A 22,126-nucleotide genomic window follows, 5' to 3' on the forward strand; every position below is an offset into this window, starting at 1 on the left:
TAGTATGGGACATTAAAGATGGGTTACCCTTGTTCTAAAACCACAAAGGATTATTGATGAAACAAAGTCTCTGCTGAAGGCAAGGAGAGTTTTACCACTGGCATCAATGCAGCTGGAATTTCACCTCTGAAGAGTGAAATAAATAACATGAGCAGACAGGAAAAACAAAAACAAAACCAAACCTGTGCTGAGGGTTCACAGCAGTAACCTAACTCTTTTTAGAGGGAATAAATGGAATTCATCTGAGACACAAAATCCTTCATGAGGGATGTGATAGGTCTAGGCTTATGCTTTTGAATAAAAATTTGAATGGTCAGAGAGGAATGTGAGACTTCTTTGATGGATTTAGTAACTGCTCCAATGTAAGTGCATGTAGTTCAGTGAATAAATTCAGTTTATAGAGGCATAATAAATATGCATTTGTCTCTCAATCTGCCATGGGTCAGCTTTACTGTGCATAATATGTATCATCTGTAAGCTGTGGCTGATACTTGCAGGGTTTCTTGATGGAATCTGATGGATTGTTTTTGAGTAAAAATCTTACCATTCTCTCCATTGTTCTCTTTCAGAAATATTCTTTACAGACTGGATGACAGGACCAGCCAGTTTTCAGTACTGCTGGAGGCACTGGAGCACTGCAAACTACATCAGTCAAATGAGACCGTTCAAGCAGCCTTGTCAGAGGTGCTGAACAGCATCAATTCAGCTCAGGTTTACTTCAAAGCAGGACTTGATGTGTTTGAGACTGCCTTAGCTGGAAAGAAATGAGAGGATTCTCTGCATTCTAAGGCATGTGTTTACAACTCTCTAAACAAAAGTTCAACTTGGACCAGAATTGCTCTGAGGGTCAAACCTTTCTCAGCCTTTCCTTCAGCTGGCGCTTAAAGGTACTGCAACACGTGGTTTAAGAAATGTAAAACAGTATTTTGCACTGTCACAATATATCTCAAATGCCTGTTCCTGAATGTATAAAACCCAAAGAGAGGGAGTAACACTTCAGAGATGATTTTTGGAAGGACATCTGCTGTATTTTTGTATGTAAAATATGTTTTTATAACTAACAGCTCAATCATGCGAATTACCAAGCACGTCCTGCGATGTGCTGAAGCCCTGGTTCTGAGACACCCCAGATGTGCACCCGAGGGAGATTTCCTCTGTCAGAAAACTCTGCCTCAAGTTTCTTAATGTTTTCAGCAAGCTCATCTTCTTCCTTACTCCATTCAGAGTAAGTAGTTGAAGGATGTGGTGTTTCCATGGGTATCCAGCACCGGAGTGGAAATGCACAGAACATGGGTGCAATTCAACACCTTTACTCCTGTGGAACAATAAATACCTCAGTTCTGAGAATACAGAAAAACTTTGATTCTTCCATTTCTGTATGAAAATAAAGAGTTGTTTTCTCTGATGTTTCTTGGAGAGGAAATTTTTCTGATGATTTCAATATATTTGCAAAGTATGAATCAGTAATTACACTTGCGCAAAAATGCTTAGAATGTTTATGTTAAATGAAAGAACTGCCTAGTCTTTATAAGGCTAGAGGCCTTAAAAGTTTTCACCAAACGTTACCAAAAAATCCCACTTCAAGGTCTCTGAATTTCCAGAGAGCTGTAAATAAAAGCAAGACATCCAAGTCCTGGGAGGAATTTTGGAATTCCATCACTCTTTGCCACACCACCCACTGTTCCAGGCTGGATCATTCCATCAGACCTCACATCTAGGACCTGGGTCATTGTCAGAAAAGCACAAGGAAAGCACATCCATTCTCTGCTGTAGAACCAGGAATTCAAGTGTGTAGACACAAGCTGGTGAAGCACATTGCAGAGCTAAAATGGAAATCTGCTTTTCCATTGGTAGAAGGCTCTAATCACACCATTGCCTCTTGGCCAAAGTAACCTGTGTGGGAAAGGATCAAGAGGTTCAGTGTCCTCTGAGGGGATGCTGTACCCATTTGAGAACTGCAGGTCTTAATAATATAAACAGTTGAAATTGTTAAGCCCTATTTGGGTTTTACAGTCTCAAATTATTCTAGGTCTAGAGCTTAAATAATTAATTTTATATAGATACTTAGAATTTAAATATAATTTATTTTATGGAAATATTAAATATATTGTTATCCAGTTTGCCATGTAAACATTAGAGGAACATTTCAGATTGGAATAAAAATGGAAAATGTCTCTGTATTAATGTCTAAAAATTGCCTTCAGGAAAATTTCTGAGTGCACAATTTGGTGAAAAACTTTTTAAAGTTCACATAGCAAGAAATGTTTACCAGTCTGGGTTTCTGTTTCCAAAGTCCTTACAAAGGGGTCTCTCCAAGCAATGGCCCAGGACTGGGTACACACAGCTGTGCTGTTGCTACATTTCTTCATAAGTTATGATTGAGCAGAGGCAGAGCTGTGCAGTTGTGCAGCAGCCTCTGCAGTAGGAATTTGATCAGCACCAGTTGGTGGGACTGCCTGGACTCTCACATCATTACCTCCTAGCTTTCCTTGGCATCTGATAGCAAAATTGGTGATGATTCTTTTGCTAACGCTGGCACCAGTTCTGTTTAGTGCAGAGAGAATTTGACTTTCTGAGTAATGTTGTTTTTGATGTAGGTTCACCCCTTGTCTGCGTTGTTTTTATTGTTGTAAGATTTAAGTGGTTGGAATATCGACATTTGAATTGTATGTTTATTTTGGGGACTTGGGGATGTACTATGCATGATACAGTTTAATTGTATTTGTGACAGGGACCACTCTTCTAACAGCTCATTAAGTGACATAATTTCTTTAGAGTGCTGCCTCACTGTGGAGTCTTTGATGGTATTCAGTGATAAAGGGTCAGGTGCTGTTAGGACACCAAAAGAGAGATTAACACCTTTGTTAACCCTGCCAGGTGAATTTAATAAATGCTTCCTCATCCTTAGAATGTTCCACCAAACCCACCTCTAATGCAACCAAAGTGTACTCAGCAAAATCAGTGAAATCTGGTGGAAGCAATATCTCTCATGGATGATTTCTCAACCCTATAATTCCAAAATAAAATATTTATCTTGTTTTCTCACTAATGTTCTTCTGTAACCACTTCTAAACTAAGCAGTCTAAGCAGACTTAAAAGTACTCCACTAGAAAAGCACTGCTATTGTAAATGTCTGTCTATTCTAGACACAATCAGATGTTCTTGGTGAGATGAATCAGATGAGCTATTTAGGGACTTAAATGCATTGATTTCAATGTCATTCACATTTGTAGATCTTTTGAAGGCTTTTATTTCAATGTTCAGATCTTACATATAAGTGAGTGCTCAGTGATAATATTTGTACCATTATAGCTTTGAAAAAAAAACACTTTTGAGCCATATCCTTCCATTGATTTTTAAATCCTACCTATTGACTTCAAGGAATTTATAGCAAGTTAAGGTCCTAAGTACCAGTGAGCTTCTGACACAGAGTTTTTACCCAAACAGCTGTGGAACATCAGCTAAAGGAAGGTGTTAGTAAATCATAGCAGCTTACCCAGATTGACTTCATTGCTGTGTTGTACTGGAATAAACAGAGCACCCTTAAAGGCAGCAGTACATTTGAAAATTGCCTGAATGATACTAAAAATGTGTTAGCTTTTCAGAAGCATCAACTGCCAGAGACAGTATAACAAATGCATTGATTGCTCCTTAATCTAGAGTCATGCTCGCAGTGACCAGAAAATCCCTGCAGCCTGCAATGCTGCTGTATGTTGAGACAGTTGATAATAAAAAGCCAATAAGGTTTTATTAGTATCTATTTTAAAGAGTCCATAAAAAAGCTAAAGCACAATCAAGGCAGATGAATAAAAAGTACATGGGAGCTGGATTTTGAGTACTAACCTTAAAAAGGGCAGTGAATTGTTTTTATCATCCAAGAAAAATAGTACCTGTGTGAATATGCAAACACACAAATGCCTTATATCTTCAAAAGGTTGTGCAAATATTAATTTACTTACAGTGATATGATACATCTAGACAAACATAGATGTAAATAATTACGTGATAAAATTAGCAAATACTTTGCACTTCCTCCCTTCCCTTTTAGGAAAGTATTTCAGTCTAGAGATGTGAAAGGAGGAGGCACTGCAGCTGACCTCAGTTCTTGCAACAGTAGGTGGGGAAAGGTTAAATCTCAGGTATTGCAGAAGGAACTACTGGAGGTCATTTATTCCAACCTCCCTGCTCAAGCAGGGTCACCTAAAAACAGGAGGGGCTGTGCTCAGGTTACTGATGAATACCTTCCAGGGATGGAGATTCCTCAACCTCTCTGGGCAATCTGTGCCAGTGCATGGTCACCCTCACAGAGGAAGTGTTTAATTCTTCTGTAGAAGCAGTTCCTCCAAAATTCTCTCTGTATTTCTGAGTTGTTGAATTAGTGTAATTATTTTAATTGTAAACATTCAAAAGGCAGCCATCATTTAATGTAGTGAAAACTCTCAGACACCATCTCTAGGATTTCACAGGTATAATATGTTAGAAAGTTTGTATGAAATTTGTCCTTCAAGCCATAAAGTATTTTTTAAGCCATAGAAACTAATGTCTTTATCTCTTGAGGTCTTTTGTACTACTTTACCAAGCTTTGGGATCCCACTGTGGCTGTGGTTGAGTGAAAAGGAAGGCAAGAAAATTGTATGTCTCATTCTGGCTTTCAAAGCTGTTAAATGCTGTAGAAAAGTCTGGTCTGTGTTCTCCAAGGAGCAGTTCAGATTTCCCTGGCAGGCCCTGTGCTGGAGCAGTGATCTGTGGCACTCAGAAGTGGCAGCTCTGTGTGGCTGTCCCAGCAAACCAGCCCAATGTGGGAGATGTTCTTTCCTTTTGCCACTCAGTGACATTTCAGCAGTCCCAAAAAAGTGAGTGATAGGAAAAAAATCTCATTTCAACATGCCTGGGATCTGAGTTTGGAAAACACTTAGCCTTGTACTATTAGTGCTCAAAACAGAATAAGGTGTCCTGTTTTAGAGCTCTGAATCTACAAAATTTGAAATAGGGTTTCCAGTAGCACAGGTTAACATCTCAAATATAGAATACAAACATATTTGTGGTCTACTACATGTTATTATAATGTTAAAAATTACTTGGATACCAGTGCAGTGATAGCTTTGGGTGGCTTTAACCATCTGGTTGTTTTTTCTCCCTCTAACACCATCTTCTCCAGTCCCCTGCATTCATCTTCTCTCACATCTTTTTTGCAATGTGTGATTCTTCCCATCCCTCACCACCTTTATTTCAGCCATTCCCACTAGTTTTCTGTCTCCATTCTGCTTCCTTATCGCTTCTTAAGCTCCCCTTTAATTTGCCAGCCACCAAGTTAATCCCCCTCTTTTCTCTCTCTGATCTCAGTCATGCCTTTTGTTCCCCATTCAGTTCTCAACTCACCTCCCTCAAGTTTAAATTTTTATTCCTGGAACAGCTGACCATAATAAAGAGCTGAAAGTGGTGGAAAAGTCCTGCTCAGATCTGATGGATAAAGTGTAAAGAGACATCATCTGTTAAATTCAAAGTATTCACTTCTGAGTACATGTAAGCAGCAGGTTTTCAGTTGCAGCTTGACTGAATGGAAACAGATTTTTTTCCTGTCTTCTTTCTCTCTAATGTCTGGACCAGGAAATTCCCTCAAAAGTAGCAGCATAGAAAGGTGATCATCTTGAAAGTGTTGAAATAAACCTTTGAAGTTTATTTGAATCCAATTCTGAAGTTGGATGAATTAGAAATTGTAGACAAAGAATCAGAATTGGTACTACCTGTCTACAAAATAAAACAGGCAATATCTAAGCACAGAATTTCTCTGATCTTGCAGGAGCCATCCAACATTCTCTCCATGTTGGCTAAATGCCAAACTTCTGTGTGTAATTCTGCTGTTCTACAGTGTTTTACATTATTAGTGATGGCAAGGAGTAAAGCCACATGCACAAACCTGTACTTGAACATGCACATTTGAGCCTAGGAAGTGCCTAAGAATAATGAATACTCATCTGGGAAGCAAAGGCTTTAAAAATATCTAAATTAGACTGTATGTTTACTAAAACTGTGGTGCTGTTAAGCCTTTGTTTATTCCTAATCATAATCCCACTGCTGCTGATTATTTCTACTATTGCTCATACACACTTGTCATAACTGGAGAAATGTACACCTGCATGGATTTGCAAAAAAAATATGTTGTCCCTCAGTCTTACTGACTTTACTGGACTGTTTTTTCCAACAGGGTTGACTTTACCATAATTACTTACCAGGGTACTATTCCACAGAACCAAGGTCAGCAGAATTTGGCCACTATTCATGGAATTTCCCACAAGATTTGGTATCAGAAGATCAATTATTTCTGTTTAGCCTGTTTTCTTTAATCTCTCAACATAGATTATTACAAGCAAGAATGTATTTCTTTCTTTTTTTAATTGGGAGGAGTCTCTTGGTAAATGTTAAGTAAGCCCACAGGGCAGAAAATGAATGTGTATGTACAAGTGATATAATCTAGAATTAACTTTATACCTATTATGAATGTTGGATTAATGCAGACATACTTTTATAAATTTCAAGGCTGGAATTAATACAAGGGCTTAATTTAAGAAATTTAATCAGAATAAAGGTGTGGAACAACAGTTTTGCTGTGTAAATGTAGTGTATGCTTCCTCATCTGCCTAATCCATGTGGTTAAAAAAAATAGGGTTTTATTTAAGCTGCTTCTGTTTGATTTATTTTCCAGCAAGCCTTTGAAAATGAAGTCTTGGTCTTTATTTTTCTTTGAAATGTGTGCTGCCTTTAATGTTTATGGAACACTTCTCAAGTGTTCAGACAGTGTAACACCACCTCGTCTGATCAGCCCTGGATTATTTGATAGGATTGAGTGGAATTTCAAAGCATGGTCTTTGGAAGAAGGTCCTCTCCTGACTGTTACTATATATGCTGTTTTATACTAGAGTGGCTGCCTTTACCATGCAGAGCTGTAGGTGTGCAATGTGATGCTTTGAGGCACTAATTGAAAAGAATTTTTATTTTTTCAGTTGTTTTGCAGAGACCTGTTAATTTTCTCCCATTGGAGGCTGTACTCTTCTGACCATGCTGGTGACAGGGCAATGAAATACCCAGAGCTCTTGGCACATGGCATGGTGAGGGTTTGTCTGAGCTCTCAGTGCATTTCCAGTTTTTAATTAATGTCCCTTGCAGCCCCACTTTGCTTTTGTGTAGCTCAGTCCTGATACCAGTGTGAGTGACCCCAAGAAGAGGTGACAGGTCTGACTTTCTAGTGAACTTGCTGCAGAAACTTCTGATGCCCCTATCCTTAAAAAGGTAAATAAAATACTTCCCAAACATTTGGTGTTTTCAGCCTGTACACTGAGAATTCTGTGGATACTGCTTGTTTTTTTTTGGTGCAGTCTCATTTCATGTTCTCAGCAGCTGAAACCTCTTGTAGTGTATGAATCCACTAGAGGGGAAATAAAAAGATCCTTAATATTTTATACTTAGAGCAAATAAGATGAACACAAATTCCCTGTGTTTTCCATTTACAGTTTACATGAGTTAATATGCAACATACTCTTATCACACATGCTGTGATTTGGTATTCTGAGACAAATAGAAAATGAATGTGATTCCCTATTCAGAGGAACTATATTGAATTCAGGAAATGTTTCACATCCAAGCATCTTAACCTTAACTGTTTGCATACAGTGTGAGCAAGCACAAGTTAAGACACTTGAAACAGATACTTTTGGGGGTTTTAGCAAGGTGTGGAAAATAATATTCTTCTGTATAAGGGCAGATTTGAGCATTGCATTCATACCCAGGTGTGTGGTAATGTACTGTGAGTCCTCATTGCTGTGCCTGTGAGATTAATGCTCAGGTGCTCTTATCAGTGGCCGTGCTGGTCTCAACACAAACTGGTATTTTTTAGTCAGTAGCACCTTGCAGAGTTTACCTACTCAGGTGGAATTTGCAAGTATTTCTGCCTTTTGTATGCAAAAGAGCAGCTGTCAAGTTGTGTTACCTTTATCAAGGCTCGGCACAGAATTTGAGACGCCTGAGTGACGACTCTGTCATTCCATCTACTTCTACATTTTCACATAGTAAAATCATGTTGCCAAAAATGATAGCTAGTCAATGCAGAATATTAAGTAACTTCTTTTTTTTTTTTTTTTGACCATAAAATAATATAAAATTGATGCAGTGATTTCTGGAAACCAATAAATATCATGTTGTGTGGAAATGTGCAATGAAAGGTTGATTTTTATAACACTTTATAGAATGTTGAGTCTGAATAAAACAGCTTATTTGCAAAATTAGTTTACTTTGTATCAATTTGTATTTTTATAACATAGTGCAATAAAAAGAGAATGTTGGCCATTAATGTAAGTAGATTCTACATACTTTGATTAAGAAGCACATTTTGTTTGTTTGTGCTGTAAATATGATTTTTGGAGTTTGTGAGAGTGTTTGTACAGAAGGCACTGTGGGCTGGAATTCAGTAAGAGGCATTTTGTGAAAGCAGAGTGAGTTAGGCAATGGGGTTTTTTTTGCATAGTTATACTGTTGCCAGAAATTAAACTGGGATATGAAGATGTGTATAATGTACATTGAACTGAATGGTTCAGAATTGTATTCATTTGCTTTTTTGTTTGCTTTTCTTTCTTACTTATAATTGGTTCTGCCAGAAATCTGTAGCATATGCCTCTCAAGCTGCTGATGCAGTAATGGAGATCCCAGGGCATTAAAGCATAATGGGAAGAAAGAAAAAGGCAAGGAAGGAAAAAAATACCTAGACAGAACCTCAGAAGCTGGGATGGGATAATTTACTGGTAGGTAAACTTTGAATTATCCACATTTCTAGGTGCTGGTGTATAGAAAGGCCAGATATTCAGGTACGTGGTCTTTCAGGTGAGAAGAAATTGTCCCTGTATTTTCTTTTTGAGAACACAGATTTTGGAAACTAGTCAGAGACTTTGGATCAAACTCACAGTATTCAGGGTAAGACTCCTAAAATATATAAAAGAAAGCTGCTGAATAGCCTCTGTGTTATCTGAAGAAAGAAACCAGTCTGTTCTGAAAATCTTGATTAGATGTAATATTGAGATTATATGAAATTGAGATGATCTGGCTTTTTTCCTGTATTTCAGAGGTCTAGAGATTATAAGGTGGGTTTTAGCTCATGAAAATATTAATTCCATTTTTTGCTTATATTATGTGAGAACTTGGAGGCTTTTGTGTGCTTAAAATGCACTTGAGAGGTGTAATGAAATAATGCCATTGTAAAAGAATGTGTATTTCCAAATTTTATTTCCAATTTGTGTAGCATTAGGGTTTTGGTTTTGAAACTGCTTTCATGTTCACCATAGGAAAAATTAAAGGAATATCTTGTTAATATGACTAGATAGTTAACCTCATTTGATAAATTAACTCCCCACAAAGTGCAGCTCTGACTGGAATATCTCATGTAATGTTAAAGACTAATTTGTGAAGAAACATTCCTTCAGGATATGTTTCCTTTAAGCCATGTAGACCTGTGCCATGAAAATAAAAGCCACCAATTTTAGGTAGCTCCCTTATTTTCAATTCCTGCTGATAGATCTGTGGAAGTCAATACTAATAAAAATGGCATTGATACAAAATGGGTTTTGCCTGGGTACCAATATCTTTCTCCTTGGCTCTCATTAGGAGATCAGACCATTATCCTCTCTCACCAAGGACCTATCTGAGCAGGAATTTTTTTTTTTTAAGTATATTTAACACATAAGCATTCCAAGTAGTCAAGCTTGGTATAGAGCAGAGAATTTCCCAAGAGAATGGAACTGTATATATCCAATCTTTTTCACTGATTTCTTTAACCTTGAGTTTGCCATGGCATGAGAAAATGTGTTTCTCATCCAGTCACAGCACAGAGTTCCATGTGGGATTCAGGGATACAGGATCATGTAATTATGAAGGCAGTTGCTTTTCACATGAAGTGCAGTTTTGGTGACCACAAGAGTGGAGTAATGAATAATTTGATGCTGTGTTGGTAGAGCAGTTCTGATGCACCAGAAAGTACAGGATGGAGGATTGGCTCTCCCCCAAACAACTCTGGTGCCTGTTTGCCCAGCTCTGAATCTGCTCTGCAGAGCAACACCAGCAGCTCATCCCATCAGATGGGAGAGGTGCTGGGAGCCAGATGGATTTTGGGACACTTAGTAGGAACTGGATCACCATTTCCTTCCAAAAGGTGAGAACTGGAATGGATACTGCCAGTTCTGGGTGTAAACACCTGGACTTAAAAAGCCTCGAAGCTTTTGTTGAGGCAGATGCGCAGGGGCGCCAAAGCAAAGATTTCTTTCAGTACAGTGACCTTGAAGAGTCCATTGACCTTATTTCTACCAAAGTTCAGTGTCTGTGTGCTGATGGGCCTGCTCTGGGCTGTGTGGTACACCCAGATCACTCCTTGGAGGCTGTCAGCTCACATCAAGTGAAGGCTGAGCACTGCTGGAGCTCAGCTCTAACAATGGGAAGTGCTCCTGACACTGCTTGGCTATCTCACTTTGAGAGGAATCCAGTGAGGTTTATAGTCCCTGCCTCCAACTCATCTTTGATGTATTTGAGTGAGGTCAGTGCTGTGCCAGAGGGGAATCACCCCACTAGGTCCAGGGTTAGTTTTCCTGCCCAAAAGAGAACACACATCAGAACTAATGCCATGCCAATTCCTACTTCCCTTGAACATTTGTTGCTTTAACAGCAAGTATTGAAAATTAAAATTGAACTGCTCCCTTGAACAGTTACCTGCTTTTCCTTTGTATAATGCAAATGAGTTTCATACAGTGTCTTGTGTTCCCCAGCTGTGATGGGAGAGGAAGATGAGCACAGTGCCCCATCAGAACTCTGGATCTTCTGCATGAAGAGGAAAGAATAGGCAGAAATTAACTATAAAAGCTGAAAATACAGGAATATAAAATATCAAACTGAAAGCAGCAGAAATGTTCACATGGCTATGCAATTTAGAATGAAAGTTTAAGAACTAGTACCTGGAGTGAAAGAACATGGATAAATTTTATGTCAATATTGAAGAGTCAGAATGAGTGAGAAAATCTTTTGGTTTGATAGTGTAAACCTGTGGAGATTGTTACGTAACACACAGGGAGAAACTTAGGTTTAAAACTGGTCTCAGTCCAAGCTGCATGGATATTTGCAGGTTGTAATGTGAAAGAAGGTCACTGCCCTGTGACTATTCAGGCACTGAAATGTGTAATACTGAAATGTGTAATCAGAAATGAGCTGTTATAGTCCGGACTGGAAGAGGGCATCCCGAGAGCAAGGACAAAAAAAAAAGATGCCATCTGCATCTACCACAAATATATTGACATTTCTAACACTAATTCTGTGTTTTTCCTCTGAATAATCAAAGACCTCAGTGCAGGAATTCGTAGGGGTGGATTTGTCTCCAGCTGGGGTGACAGGCAGGTGTTTCTCAGCGTGGGACTGTGCATGAAAGATGGTCAAATTATGTGAGTAAGTTTCCACATATGTCATGTGTCACTGCTTTTCCTGAAGTGAAAGATCACTGCTTTAACTGAAATGAAGGAGCAGAGCTATGCTGGGAGACCTTGATGTGCAGGTGTTACTTATACAGTGAGTGTGAAAAATTAGAGAATACCCCCACGCATGAAGTTCACTTTTTCAAATTCTGGGAGGATGACCCTCTAATGAGCACTGACTGAGTTCACTTTCAGGACTGTGCCATTCATAAAGCACTTGTCATGCTCTCCTAGCACAACATAATCAGGGCCCTGTGAGTGAGCAATAGCCTTGTTCTCATAGCAAGGAAATTTATTATCCTGTAGGTAAAATGACAACTTCATTATCATTCACTATTATAAAATAGCAGGGAGAGTAGCAGTTGAAATAAAAAGGCATCTTTTTAAATAATTCTTTTTACTGTAAGAAAATCCAATACATAAATTCATGTCATGTAACATTTTTATTAATTTATGGAGAATTTAACTTGATGTTCCATGGCACACTTCACTGATGCTTCATTCTTAGATTTAGTGGTAACAATTTGCACTGACTGGTTGCAATATTGTGGGGTTTTTTTAAACCAGCTTTGTACCTCCTAACTGTGCAATTTTAGATTGGCAGAACTCTGCCTCACTTACTTTGCTGGCCATCCAAGGAATTGGATCTAGGCTGTACAATTTGATGCAGCTTTGTAAACTGACTGCAGGCACTCAGTCCTGGTCACAATACAGGGCAAAATATTTGACAGATGATTCATTTCTCATGTGTTTTGCTCTTATTTCCATGAAGCCTTCACCATCCATGTGCAATTACAAACTGGTCAGGATAAGACAAACTCTTTCTTGTCAGAATAATTATATTTACCCAACTTTTCTGTCATCTATTAGAATTTCTGAGAAAAATGCCTTTTCAGAATACATTAATTTGCTTCAGATTGCCTGTGCTGATGCCTGTCACTTTATAATTTTATAATACATGAAAATAAATAACTGACCATGATGGGTAGCTCACTAAGTAGACATAGAACAGGTGACATCCTAAGGTGTGACCCTGGTGGTGGTTAGAAAGTCCTTCCCAGTATTGGGAGTGTTGGAATTAGTAATGGTAACTGGGAAGGAGAGTTGAGTACATTGGGAAGGAGAAACCTCAAACCATCAGATTTACAGGGCAAGAATGGGAACAGCAGGAAGTTGAGAGGGCTAATGGAACTTTTTTGTTTCCATCATAATATTTTAGTGAGTTTTTTAAATTGCTTTTCTGCACCAGTTTTCTTTGCAGAGAGTTATGGCCAGGCCTCAGCCAACACTCCAGGGATCTCCAGTCCAGCCCACGTAAGGAACTACTTCCAAGTCTGTAATTACTTTAATAAAATCTCTTAAGAGGGGGCACTGGCTACTGCTGCAATGCAATCCTTTTTGGAGGAACACATGTCAGAGAAGGTGTTTGTCATTCCAATACTGTTAGGAATCAATAATGAGTAATCAATGTAATGAAGGCTAAGGCAGAAAGTTGTTCTGAACCCATAAGTAAATTTATGAGGGGAAAACTCAGCCCTGTAAATTTTACATGAAAATAAATTGCTGTGTTGTGTGATTGCCCCAGGGGCTCTCAGCTGGTCAGTGTCACAGCAGCCCTGTGACCTAAACAGGTTTTCTGTTTTCCTCTGCTGTAGATAGTGGGACTAAGGCAAAGGGAGATTGCAAAGAAAGAGAAATGCAGGGATGGTTGGGGGCTCCTGCATTCCAGCAGAGAACTGTGACTGCTGGACTCTCTTTCTTATGCCTTTGTCAAAGACAGAGATTTTTTGCCAAGATAGATTTCTCTAGTCAGAGAACAGTTATATACTGGAGGGTTTTTCAGGTTTTTTTTTTTTTTTTTTGCAAGAGGATGTAAAAAGACTTAAGAATTCTCTCCCTGACCAATTGTATGACACTTTGGATAAATCTTTATATGCAATAATACTCAAGGACCTAAGTAATACATCATATTTGATCTGACCCTGCATAAATCATTTATTCATGATATATCATTCATAACTTGATTCATTGACTCATCTTTAGACAAGACAAGGTCAGTAGAAAAAAATGATTAAGCTTTTTGCCTGCAGGAGGAAGAAGCTTAAACAACAAATTCATCTTTACATCTGACCTCATGAAACTTGACAGTGAAGATTTTAAAAATAGAAGTAGACTTGAAAAGCCAAGTTTTACTCCCAATTACACTAGTTTAAAGTCACAGTCACTCTACTTGCAATAGAGCAAATGGGAAAAGGCTCTACAAGTCAGCAGAATCACTCTGGAGGTTGTACCATCAATTTGACTCTGAAAGAGGGCACTTGGACTTCTAAAGTTGAAAATCATATGCCTGAATATTTTGATGGATCAAAGATGTCAAGTCAGACTCTGAGCCCAGTCATATTGCTGTAAATCTGGTAAGGTGGTATGAAATTTCAGACCAGTCAGAGCCCCCTGGCAGGCTGGACTACACAGATTCCTTTATTTACACTTAATGTTTTTGCCCCTGTTACCATTGAAATTACCTGAAGTGTCCTTGAGAGCAGCACTTTTAGGTCAGGTCACTGTTTTGTTAAATAGCACAGGATTTTAGCAATAGCAAGAGTATTTCATTTCCCAGCAGGGTATCCATGGTCCCAGCAGCATCTGATACCTGCCAAGGCTTTCCTCAGAAAAGAGGCCAAAATCTTCCTCATGTTCTATTGCAGCCCTGGCAACATTTGTCATGGAATAACAATTATAAGAGGAAATACTACTCCACTCCAGGTAAGGTAAAGCAGATCCTTAAACTAATTTAAATTTTTCCATGTGCTTAAGTGTCCTCAGGACACAGCATTATTCAAGTAAGCATCTATGCCTTTATTCTTAAATTAAGCAAACTAAAGCAATTTGTCAAAATTGATCTCGATTCCATTTGGTAGAATTTTCAGCTTCTTTGCAGTTCTAAGAGTGATTGAAGGCCTTTATCAACATGTGAAACTGAAACATATGCAGGGTGTTAATACAATGAAACCTTTGGAATTCTTTTTCTTTTAAATAACAGAGATGGAAATGCTTAATTGTGAAATGAGCTGAAATCAGTATTTTATATATCAATGCACCTGCATGCATGTGCAAGCAAAAACCAATTTAGAAAAGAAACAGACTTTAAGGTAGCTGGCAGGGGTTTGTTCTCAGAGGGGTTTGGTGAGGCTTCACTTTGGTTTGGTTTTTTAGATTTCAGACTGTTTTATTACAGAGTAGCCCACAAAATGTTATGGTTATGAGTGGGAGCTGCAGACTCCTTGAGCAGTGTGTTTCCCCTACATATCCATCTAGAAAACTGTGCTAAATAACCTAGAGCTGTTTGCACATCTCCAGTGCTCAGCAGCCTTTAAAATGTCTCATTTCTTTGCTCTCTGATTGTGCTTTAGACAATAGCATAAATCAGAAATACATTAGCTCAAGGCATGTAGTGTTGTTTTTTTATATCACAGTTCCTAAAAGGAACATGAGCTGTATATTCGTATAGGAATAAACACTTTAATCAATTTAATACTTTTAAGGACAAATATAAGTACCACACACACATAAAAAATACTGTGTTTCTGTTCCATTTAAATTCTTCTGCCCTGCCAATCATGATTACCTCTACACATAGTGACCCTAAAGCAAGAGTAGGGCAGTGGCTCCCAGTACTGACAAAATCATTTAGCAATTCCTTAAGAATGTGGGATAAGAGAGCAACACACTGATTTGGCCACAGCAGGAAACAGCCAGCAGGACTCACTCTTGAAGAGAGAGCAGTGTCTCTGAAGCCTTGAGCCTTAGATTTGAATGCTGTATGTCTTCCTGCATGATTGTCCCTCCATAGAGATCCTAAACTTACCCTGAATTCTGCTCTGTTTCAAGCAGGAGAGACAAATAATTTGCTCAAAGCCAGGCAATTTGTTTCTCTGTGTGGTAACTTGTTATGCATAGATTTCTCTTCTGGTGTCATTGAAATTCCTGCAGAAGATTCCTAATAGGTTCCAAGGACATTGTGGAATGACACTGTTCTAGTGACACCTTCCCTTGTTTCTTTTTCTCTTTTTCCCCATTCAAATGAAGTGTTACAATGATATTATTATCCAGCTGGTATGAAATTCCTGATAAAACTCCATTGGGTTTGCCTGAATAAAACATTTCTGTAATATTGTCTAGTTAAACTGTACTATTATCTCATTATTGCTTTCTCCAGCCCAAAGCCTTTCCTTGTGATATTCTTTTTGTCAGTGCCTGGGAATGTCCTGGTGAACCAAGGCTGTATTACCTTAGCAAATGTGTGAACATTCCAGTTCATTCATATTTTATCCATTGCAGAATATTCCTATTCTGCTCCCTTTTTTCCTGATAAAAATATTTCACTGACTAACTAAAATTAGTTAATTTGTGCTATTTTTCCATGGTAGGATTTTAGAGCAAAGCCCCGTTTGCTTAGAATTGAAGACGTTATGCTTCCTTAAAAAATTACCCTTTAACTTGATACATTTTCTTAGTTGGACACACTTAGCTATATATTTACTTTATATTTAAAAAAAACCTTCCAAACGGAACAAATGCCTGTGCTGATAACCCCAGCCCAGAGATGTGTGATGGTTCAAATTCAGGTCTCTTCTGTTGTAATTGACACATAGAGCAAATCAGTTTTACAGGTCAGTATTAAATTTATATAAACCCAGCACCAAGCACATGCATTAATTTATTTGTTTTTTAAAAAATTTTAAAAAGAAAGAAAGAAATTGTTATTGATTCCCTCATTCATATTGCATCTTTTGAATGAGTAGACCCATGCTATAAAGATGGGAATATATCAATCACCATGTCTGGCTGTATTTCCCAATTGCTGTTAAGAACAAAAACTATTAATACTAAAACATGGTGCTCAACGAATAAGGCCAAATTCATTCTGCAGCTCTAGTGACAATATAATTAATGAGAGATCTGTATATAGCAAGAAAGGAGAATATTGACCCATTAATACACATTTAAAATCAAAGACAATTTATCTCCTGGCAATTCTAGCACGTGTTGAATGTTTCCAGATTATTTTTCCCTCTAAATGAAGGGCAGAAAAGCCATTTAAAAAGTAAAACTAGTTAAATCTATCAATTATACTTGAAAGTCTGAAACTTGGCAGCATCATATGTCAAAGCAGAACAGGAAGAGCACAGAGGGATAATATCTGGAGCAGATGGAAGGCTGCAAAGATCTGCTCAGAATTTTAGTTTGGTATGTGCTCTATCCTGTGCAGTCAGTATTATTTTTCCAAAGTATGTACAGTGAAATCAAGCATTAATGTAACGCCCAGAGCTGTTTGTGAGAATTCAGGAAAAAACCCTCCAAGATCTGCAGTCCACTGTTGTATTCAGGAGCAAAGTGTTTTTCTGCACGGGCCAGGCTGGCCTGTGGGATGTAAAGAAACTCTTTAAGGCAGCAGGAAGGTGCCTGCTGTGCTCTGCCCTCAAAGACAGAGCCCCCAGCAGCACCAGGGCACCCCAAGATCCATGGAGCTACTGAGACCTCACAGAGCCTGGGGAAAGAACAAAGCAAAGTGGAACCAAAGCAATCCTACTCCACTGTGGGAATACTCACATTTTTTGTTGGGGTTGTTCTTCCCCAGGGAAAATACTGCATTTTTGCTGAGTTGAGGTTCCTCTGCCATGCTTGCCATGGTTCTATTTCTCTGTCCTACAGGTGAAAATATTAACTCTTACACTTGGTTTACTGTTTTGCTTGACATAAATTATTTTTACATTTTTTATCCCAGTTGACTTTATCTTTTGAAGAAGTCTGTGTGATCTCTTGCTGCAAGTGGTAAGGAAATCCTTTTCTGCACAATTTGTGTGTGTTTATCTTCATGAATCATAGAACCAAGCCATTTCACATCCAGTCATTTCTGGAACACTTCCAGGGATGGTGACTTCCCCACCTCCCACCACCTCCTCAGTGTATTATGAAGGTATCACATTTTTCCACTTTTCTCCCAAAAGGTAACAGACTCACCATGGCTGTGCCAAATAAAATAGAGCAAAGTCTCCTGTGCCTACCTCAGAGCTTTTATCATATTGTTCCCTGTGGTAAGTTCAATAACACTAACAAAACCTCCATCTGTTTTTAAGAATTGTTCTGCACAATCTCTAACTCAAATAAATAACTCAAATATCTTTCATGTTGCACCAGCAAAAAGAATATGACATTGTATTCTGCTAAAGCTATATTGCCAATGTTAAGAGAAGAAGGTTTGTAACTTTCTGACATGGTTTATTGAAATTATTTAGGAAAGATATCAGTGTTTTTTTATTGTAACTACATTAGTCTTAAAGGTCTCTGAATTCAGAATTTTCAAGAACTCTTCAATCACCTGCAGGGAATCCAGTTGATAACAAATAAGGCATTTTTGTATTTCTTAAACCATGCTGTGAGTATATTCAGGTGAAAACTTTTTGCAATCCATAATCACAATATCAGAAGAAACACTAGTAATTTTTTTTTTCTATCTCGGATAAAATTAAAGGGGAAATTAATATTTTTAATTAATTTGTCCATCATTTTGGATATATAATAAAAAATTATAATCCTCTCTGAGCTTAATTTCATACTGAAATTTCTTTGTCACTTTAAATATTTTCTGACCTGACAAGAATTGAGGTGTGAATGAATGTCAGTGGGACATAAAACGTCAGCTGACTTGGGATCAGTTAAGTCATCCAAATTCTGGGGAAGAACTGGATGATGATGTTGAATTGTAGTTGCTTCCTATTACAAATATGTATATAGAGTTCATATAAAGTTTTTAAGTTTTCCATTTATTTTTTCCCCATGAAAGACATCAAAATGTAGAAGTGCAAGTTGTTGTTTGTCTATTGGTTGGGGTTTTTACTATAATATTAATGTAGTATTAAATTTAATGTAATATTAAAAATTAGAAACCAGAAACCAAACTACTAGGTACCAGAGAAGCCAGAATGTTAAGGTGAGAGAAAGAATAAAAGAAAATAGCTTTGTTTGGTTTGGGTTATTTTGTTGTTATTTCTGATTGTTTTCATGCAATCTATCTAATTTAGCCAGCACAGTTTGCTCTCTGGGTTGATCATGACAGAAAAATAGATAAGTACTGCAAAAGTTATATATTTATATATAAAATATGATTTGTTCTATGGAAAATCTATAATATGCTGCAGGTCTGTCTGAAATGAACCAAGATTCATAGCATACTGAATGTACTCTCTCTTCTTAAAGCAGGTACAAATTCAAAGTTAAATTGTCATTGTCTTTTCTGTGTTTAATATTGCTTTTTTAAGTTTTGACCAGGCTGCAGTTAATAGCAAAATGCAGAGAAAATATGAATTCCCATTAAACAAAACTCAATGCTCTTTCCAGATTTGGTGCAGTCAGTGTAGTATGATAAAACATGTTTGCCATGTATCCTTAAATATTATCATTCCTTGGTTTCCATCTTTCTGCTACAACAGTGGCCTTGAAACTGATTAATTTTGTTCCCATGCATTAAATTTATTTTTAGCAAGTTCATTATATAGTACTAATATTTCTGTTGTTGGCAAAATACTTGTGTGACATTTTAAAACCACATTTTTTCCCAAATTGAATAATGACCTCTAAGATTTGTGCAAATATTCCAGATCCTTTAGATATTTGTGTTATTTCTAGGAAGAAGCAAAGTTGAAAGCTTTCAAAACATGGCTTCAATCTGGATTTCCCCTCCAAAAGTATGGCTGAATTAAATATTACTTAATTAACTTTAATTTATTTAATTAAATATTAAGTATTTTTTGCCCAGTACATTGGGAAGGAATGGTGAGTTCTTTATACAAAGCTGTTAGAAAGATCTGCTAAGTGCCACAGCCTGGTTAGGTGACTGATGCCAGAATGTGCAGGCAAAAGCACTTTGTTCTGCTTCTCTCTAGTCATAATTTGTGTAAAAAAATAAATTTAAATAATTTAAACTCTGCAAATTAAATGGAAATCAAGAATTTAAATTCTTTCCCTGGCTGTGAAAGTTCTGGCTAAACAAACAGAAGAACTCAGTTTTCTAAAGGGGTCAAGATAATCTCAGATTAAAAATATTATTTAGTTGCATGCATGAATACATAATCTTATGTTGTGTGAGGGAAGATGGGTAAAGCAATATCTGTGTAAGCAACTAAGTCCAGTAATTAGCTTTCTTTCCATTTGGCAACAAATAGCTGTGCAGTAATATCAGAAGAACATTACTGAAACTAATTTTCAGTAATGTGACTCCTTGATATTACAAATGCATGAAACCCATTAAATAAAGTTAATTGAATTTTAAAAGGCCACTTACAGCTCACACATCAGGTAGTTTTCTGTACCACATCATCAGAAATATTTCTTTGTGAGCGAAAAGCAGAACAAAAACAGAGCAAGAAAACCCAAACTACTCCCCCTCTGCCCTAGACTGATTATACTTTACTCCCAAATGTCCCACTCTCAGTGTGCTGGCAATTCTTGTTGGACAAGTCTGCTCCTGATCCCAGTTACACAAAGAAGTGGCATTTCATGGGAGTGTAGGAGAAAAGGATTCCCTTGACAGATAAGCAGATCAGGGTAAAAATATATCTCACTGTCTGTGTAGTGTCAAGAAGAAATTAGAGAGGGATGAGACAAAACCTGATGAAAGCCAAACCATAACCTCATGCTGCAGATAGATGTGAAGACAGTCAGTGTTCTACACTAAAACAGTTGGCTGGTGAGGGTTAGGGGCAGCCTTGGAGTTGCTGTTCTACAGAGGAGAAGAACTGGGCAGATATTTGTGCAGAACTGGGGTTTGCAGAACTGGGGTTTTCACCCACTGCCTCAGTGAAAGTGAACATTGAGCTCTGAGCTGCTGCAGCTCACCTGGCCAGTGGGAGAATCATAAAGCCATAAAATACTCTGGGTTGGAAGGGATGCACGAGGATCATCAAAGTCCAATTCCTGGCCCATGGAGAGCCCCAAGAACCCCACAGCTGCCCTTGTGGGAAGATGGGAAACCTTTCTTCTGCCCTAGGGAAGGCCCAGCTCAGCACTGGTGTCATTATTACCAATTCTTCCCCAAGATCTTGGCTCAGCTGTCAGTCTTGCCAGCACCCTTGGATTTCAGGAGCTGGGTCAGCATTGTCACAAACCCACATAACCACAACTTAACCCAAATAGCTGCTTTTTAAAGGAAATCCTTTGGGAGCCACAAACCAGTTAAAGATGCAATCACTCTTGGGCTGCAAAGGAGATGAGAAAAATTAATAATCAAAGCTGCATAATGAGCAGAATGGCAGCTTATTTATGGAGGGTGCATTTTCATCTCCAGCAAGTGAGGAAGAAATGACTTCTGAGAATACAAATGAGGAAAATAAAATACCTCAAGATCTTTGGGAGGAAATTTTGACTTATCAGATAATGAGCTCGCTTTTAGTGATGAGAATGATAATGATTCCATTACTAATACTGATAACAATAACAATGGTTGTGTGTAAGCTTAGCAACATCAAATGGTTTGCATCTGGTGAAAGAAGAAATTATTAATATAAAAATAAGAAAGACATGAAAAGATGCTTTCTTTTTTGGAAGCAGCGTAGACAGAAAGTCTAACAGTAATAATAAATTACATGAAAAAAATATAAAATTTGTTTCTGTTATTATAATTTGCAGAAACTAGAATAAAATTGTCAGGTTTAGGAAACTTGAATTCAAGCCCATCCTACTGCCATCTTCGAGACTGAGTGCCGTGACAAAAAGTCAGATGGCCAGAAAGATGATTGCATGTGCCAGGTTTCAATACCTTCATCACTTGGGGCTGTCTGGAGGGGGGAAAAGAAAACAAACAAATAAAAAGCCCCAAATACAGACTAAAGACAGTATTCTTAGTTTTCTAACACTGAGGATTTTCTGCTTGTTGAGGATGATCCAATGACAGTTATTGCAGCCATTCAGACTGAAATGTGACCCACTTTCCCTTGACAGCAACAGAGCTTCTCATAGGCACCAGTAGGTATTGGAATGAAACCAAAATTATCAAGAAGATTGATAATGACTGAAGTAATTGGGTTAGTTGATTATCAAATATACACTTTAAACTGTTTCATAAATCACAAACTGCCAGATTGAGCCTCAAGGGAAGGTTCTACAGAGTCAACAGGAGAAGTTATGTTGATACAGAGAATATTATCATCTGCTGACATTTACCTTCCATCCCTTTATCTAAAATCATGCCTCTATTAATTCATAATCTATGATAAGTGAAATATACATCAGAGGACCACACTAAGTAATAAACCCTGCATTGTAATTTCCAGCCAAGGTAGTCAAGGCTACAGTTTTAATGAAGTTCCACTTCCCACTTGGAACTCTGCAGGGAGGGAGTCAGTGATTCCAGTGGCCTTTAATGACAGCACTTCCTCTGTTGATCAGAGAACCCCACCTCATGCCTTGACTGTAGTTCTCACCAGTAGAATTCAGAGAAGAGATTAATTGAGTTAAACAGGGGCTAAAAAGAGTGTTAATTCCCTGGAATCTTCAGCTGCTGCCCTCTGTCACCATGGCTGCAAGAATGCCTTGCCCATTACGTGAGTACTGAGTTACTTATTGAGGGAATTTGG

The 22,126-nt window shown here is 37.9% G+C and overlaps 1 protein-coding gene and 1 long non-coding RNA gene across 25 annotated transcripts in view; one reads left to right on the top strand and one right to left on the bottom strand.

Annotated features, from left to right (window-relative positions):
* Positions 1–1,405, top strand: part of NAALADL2 (N-acetylated alpha-linked acidic dipeptidase like 2) — a 410,260-nt gene extending 408,855 nt beyond the window's left edge. For all 22 annotated transcript variants that reach the window (XM_064385281.1, XM_064385276.1, XM_064385277.1 and 19 more), the window contains one exon: positions 570–1,405. In XM_064385281.1, coding sequence (XP_064241351.1) covers positions 570–768 — 199 coding nt within the window. In that variant the 3' untranslated portion in view covers positions 769–1,405. The remainder of the gene's footprint in view (positions 1–569) is intronic.
* On the bottom strand, positions 1,191–21,896 carry LOC135278660 (uncharacterized). Of its 3 annotated transcripts, XR_010346116.1 has the most exons (5): positions 21,714–21,896; positions 17,106–17,201; positions 14,018–14,202; positions 10,744–10,851; positions 10,089–10,622 (listed from the first exon to the last, which is right to left on the bottom strand). It is a non-coding gene; the product is annotated as an uncharacterized LOC135278660 (long non-coding RNA). The 3 variants fall into 3 exon arrangements; XR_010346115.1 differs by lacking the exons at positions 10,089–10,622; positions 14,018–14,202 and adding an exon at positions 1,191–1,315; XR_010346114.1 differs by lacking the exon at positions 14,018–14,202.
* Between the last annotated feature and the right edge of the window lie 230 nt (positions 21,897–22,126).

The sequence above is a fragment of the Passer domesticus genome, chromosome 11 (assembly GCF_036417665.1).
Source record: "Passer domesticus isolate bPasDom1 chromosome 11, bPasDom1.hap1, whole genome shotgun sequence".
NCBI classification, from domain to species: domain Eukaryota; kingdom Metazoa; phylum Chordata; class Aves; order Passeriformes; family Passeridae; genus Passer; species Passer domesticus.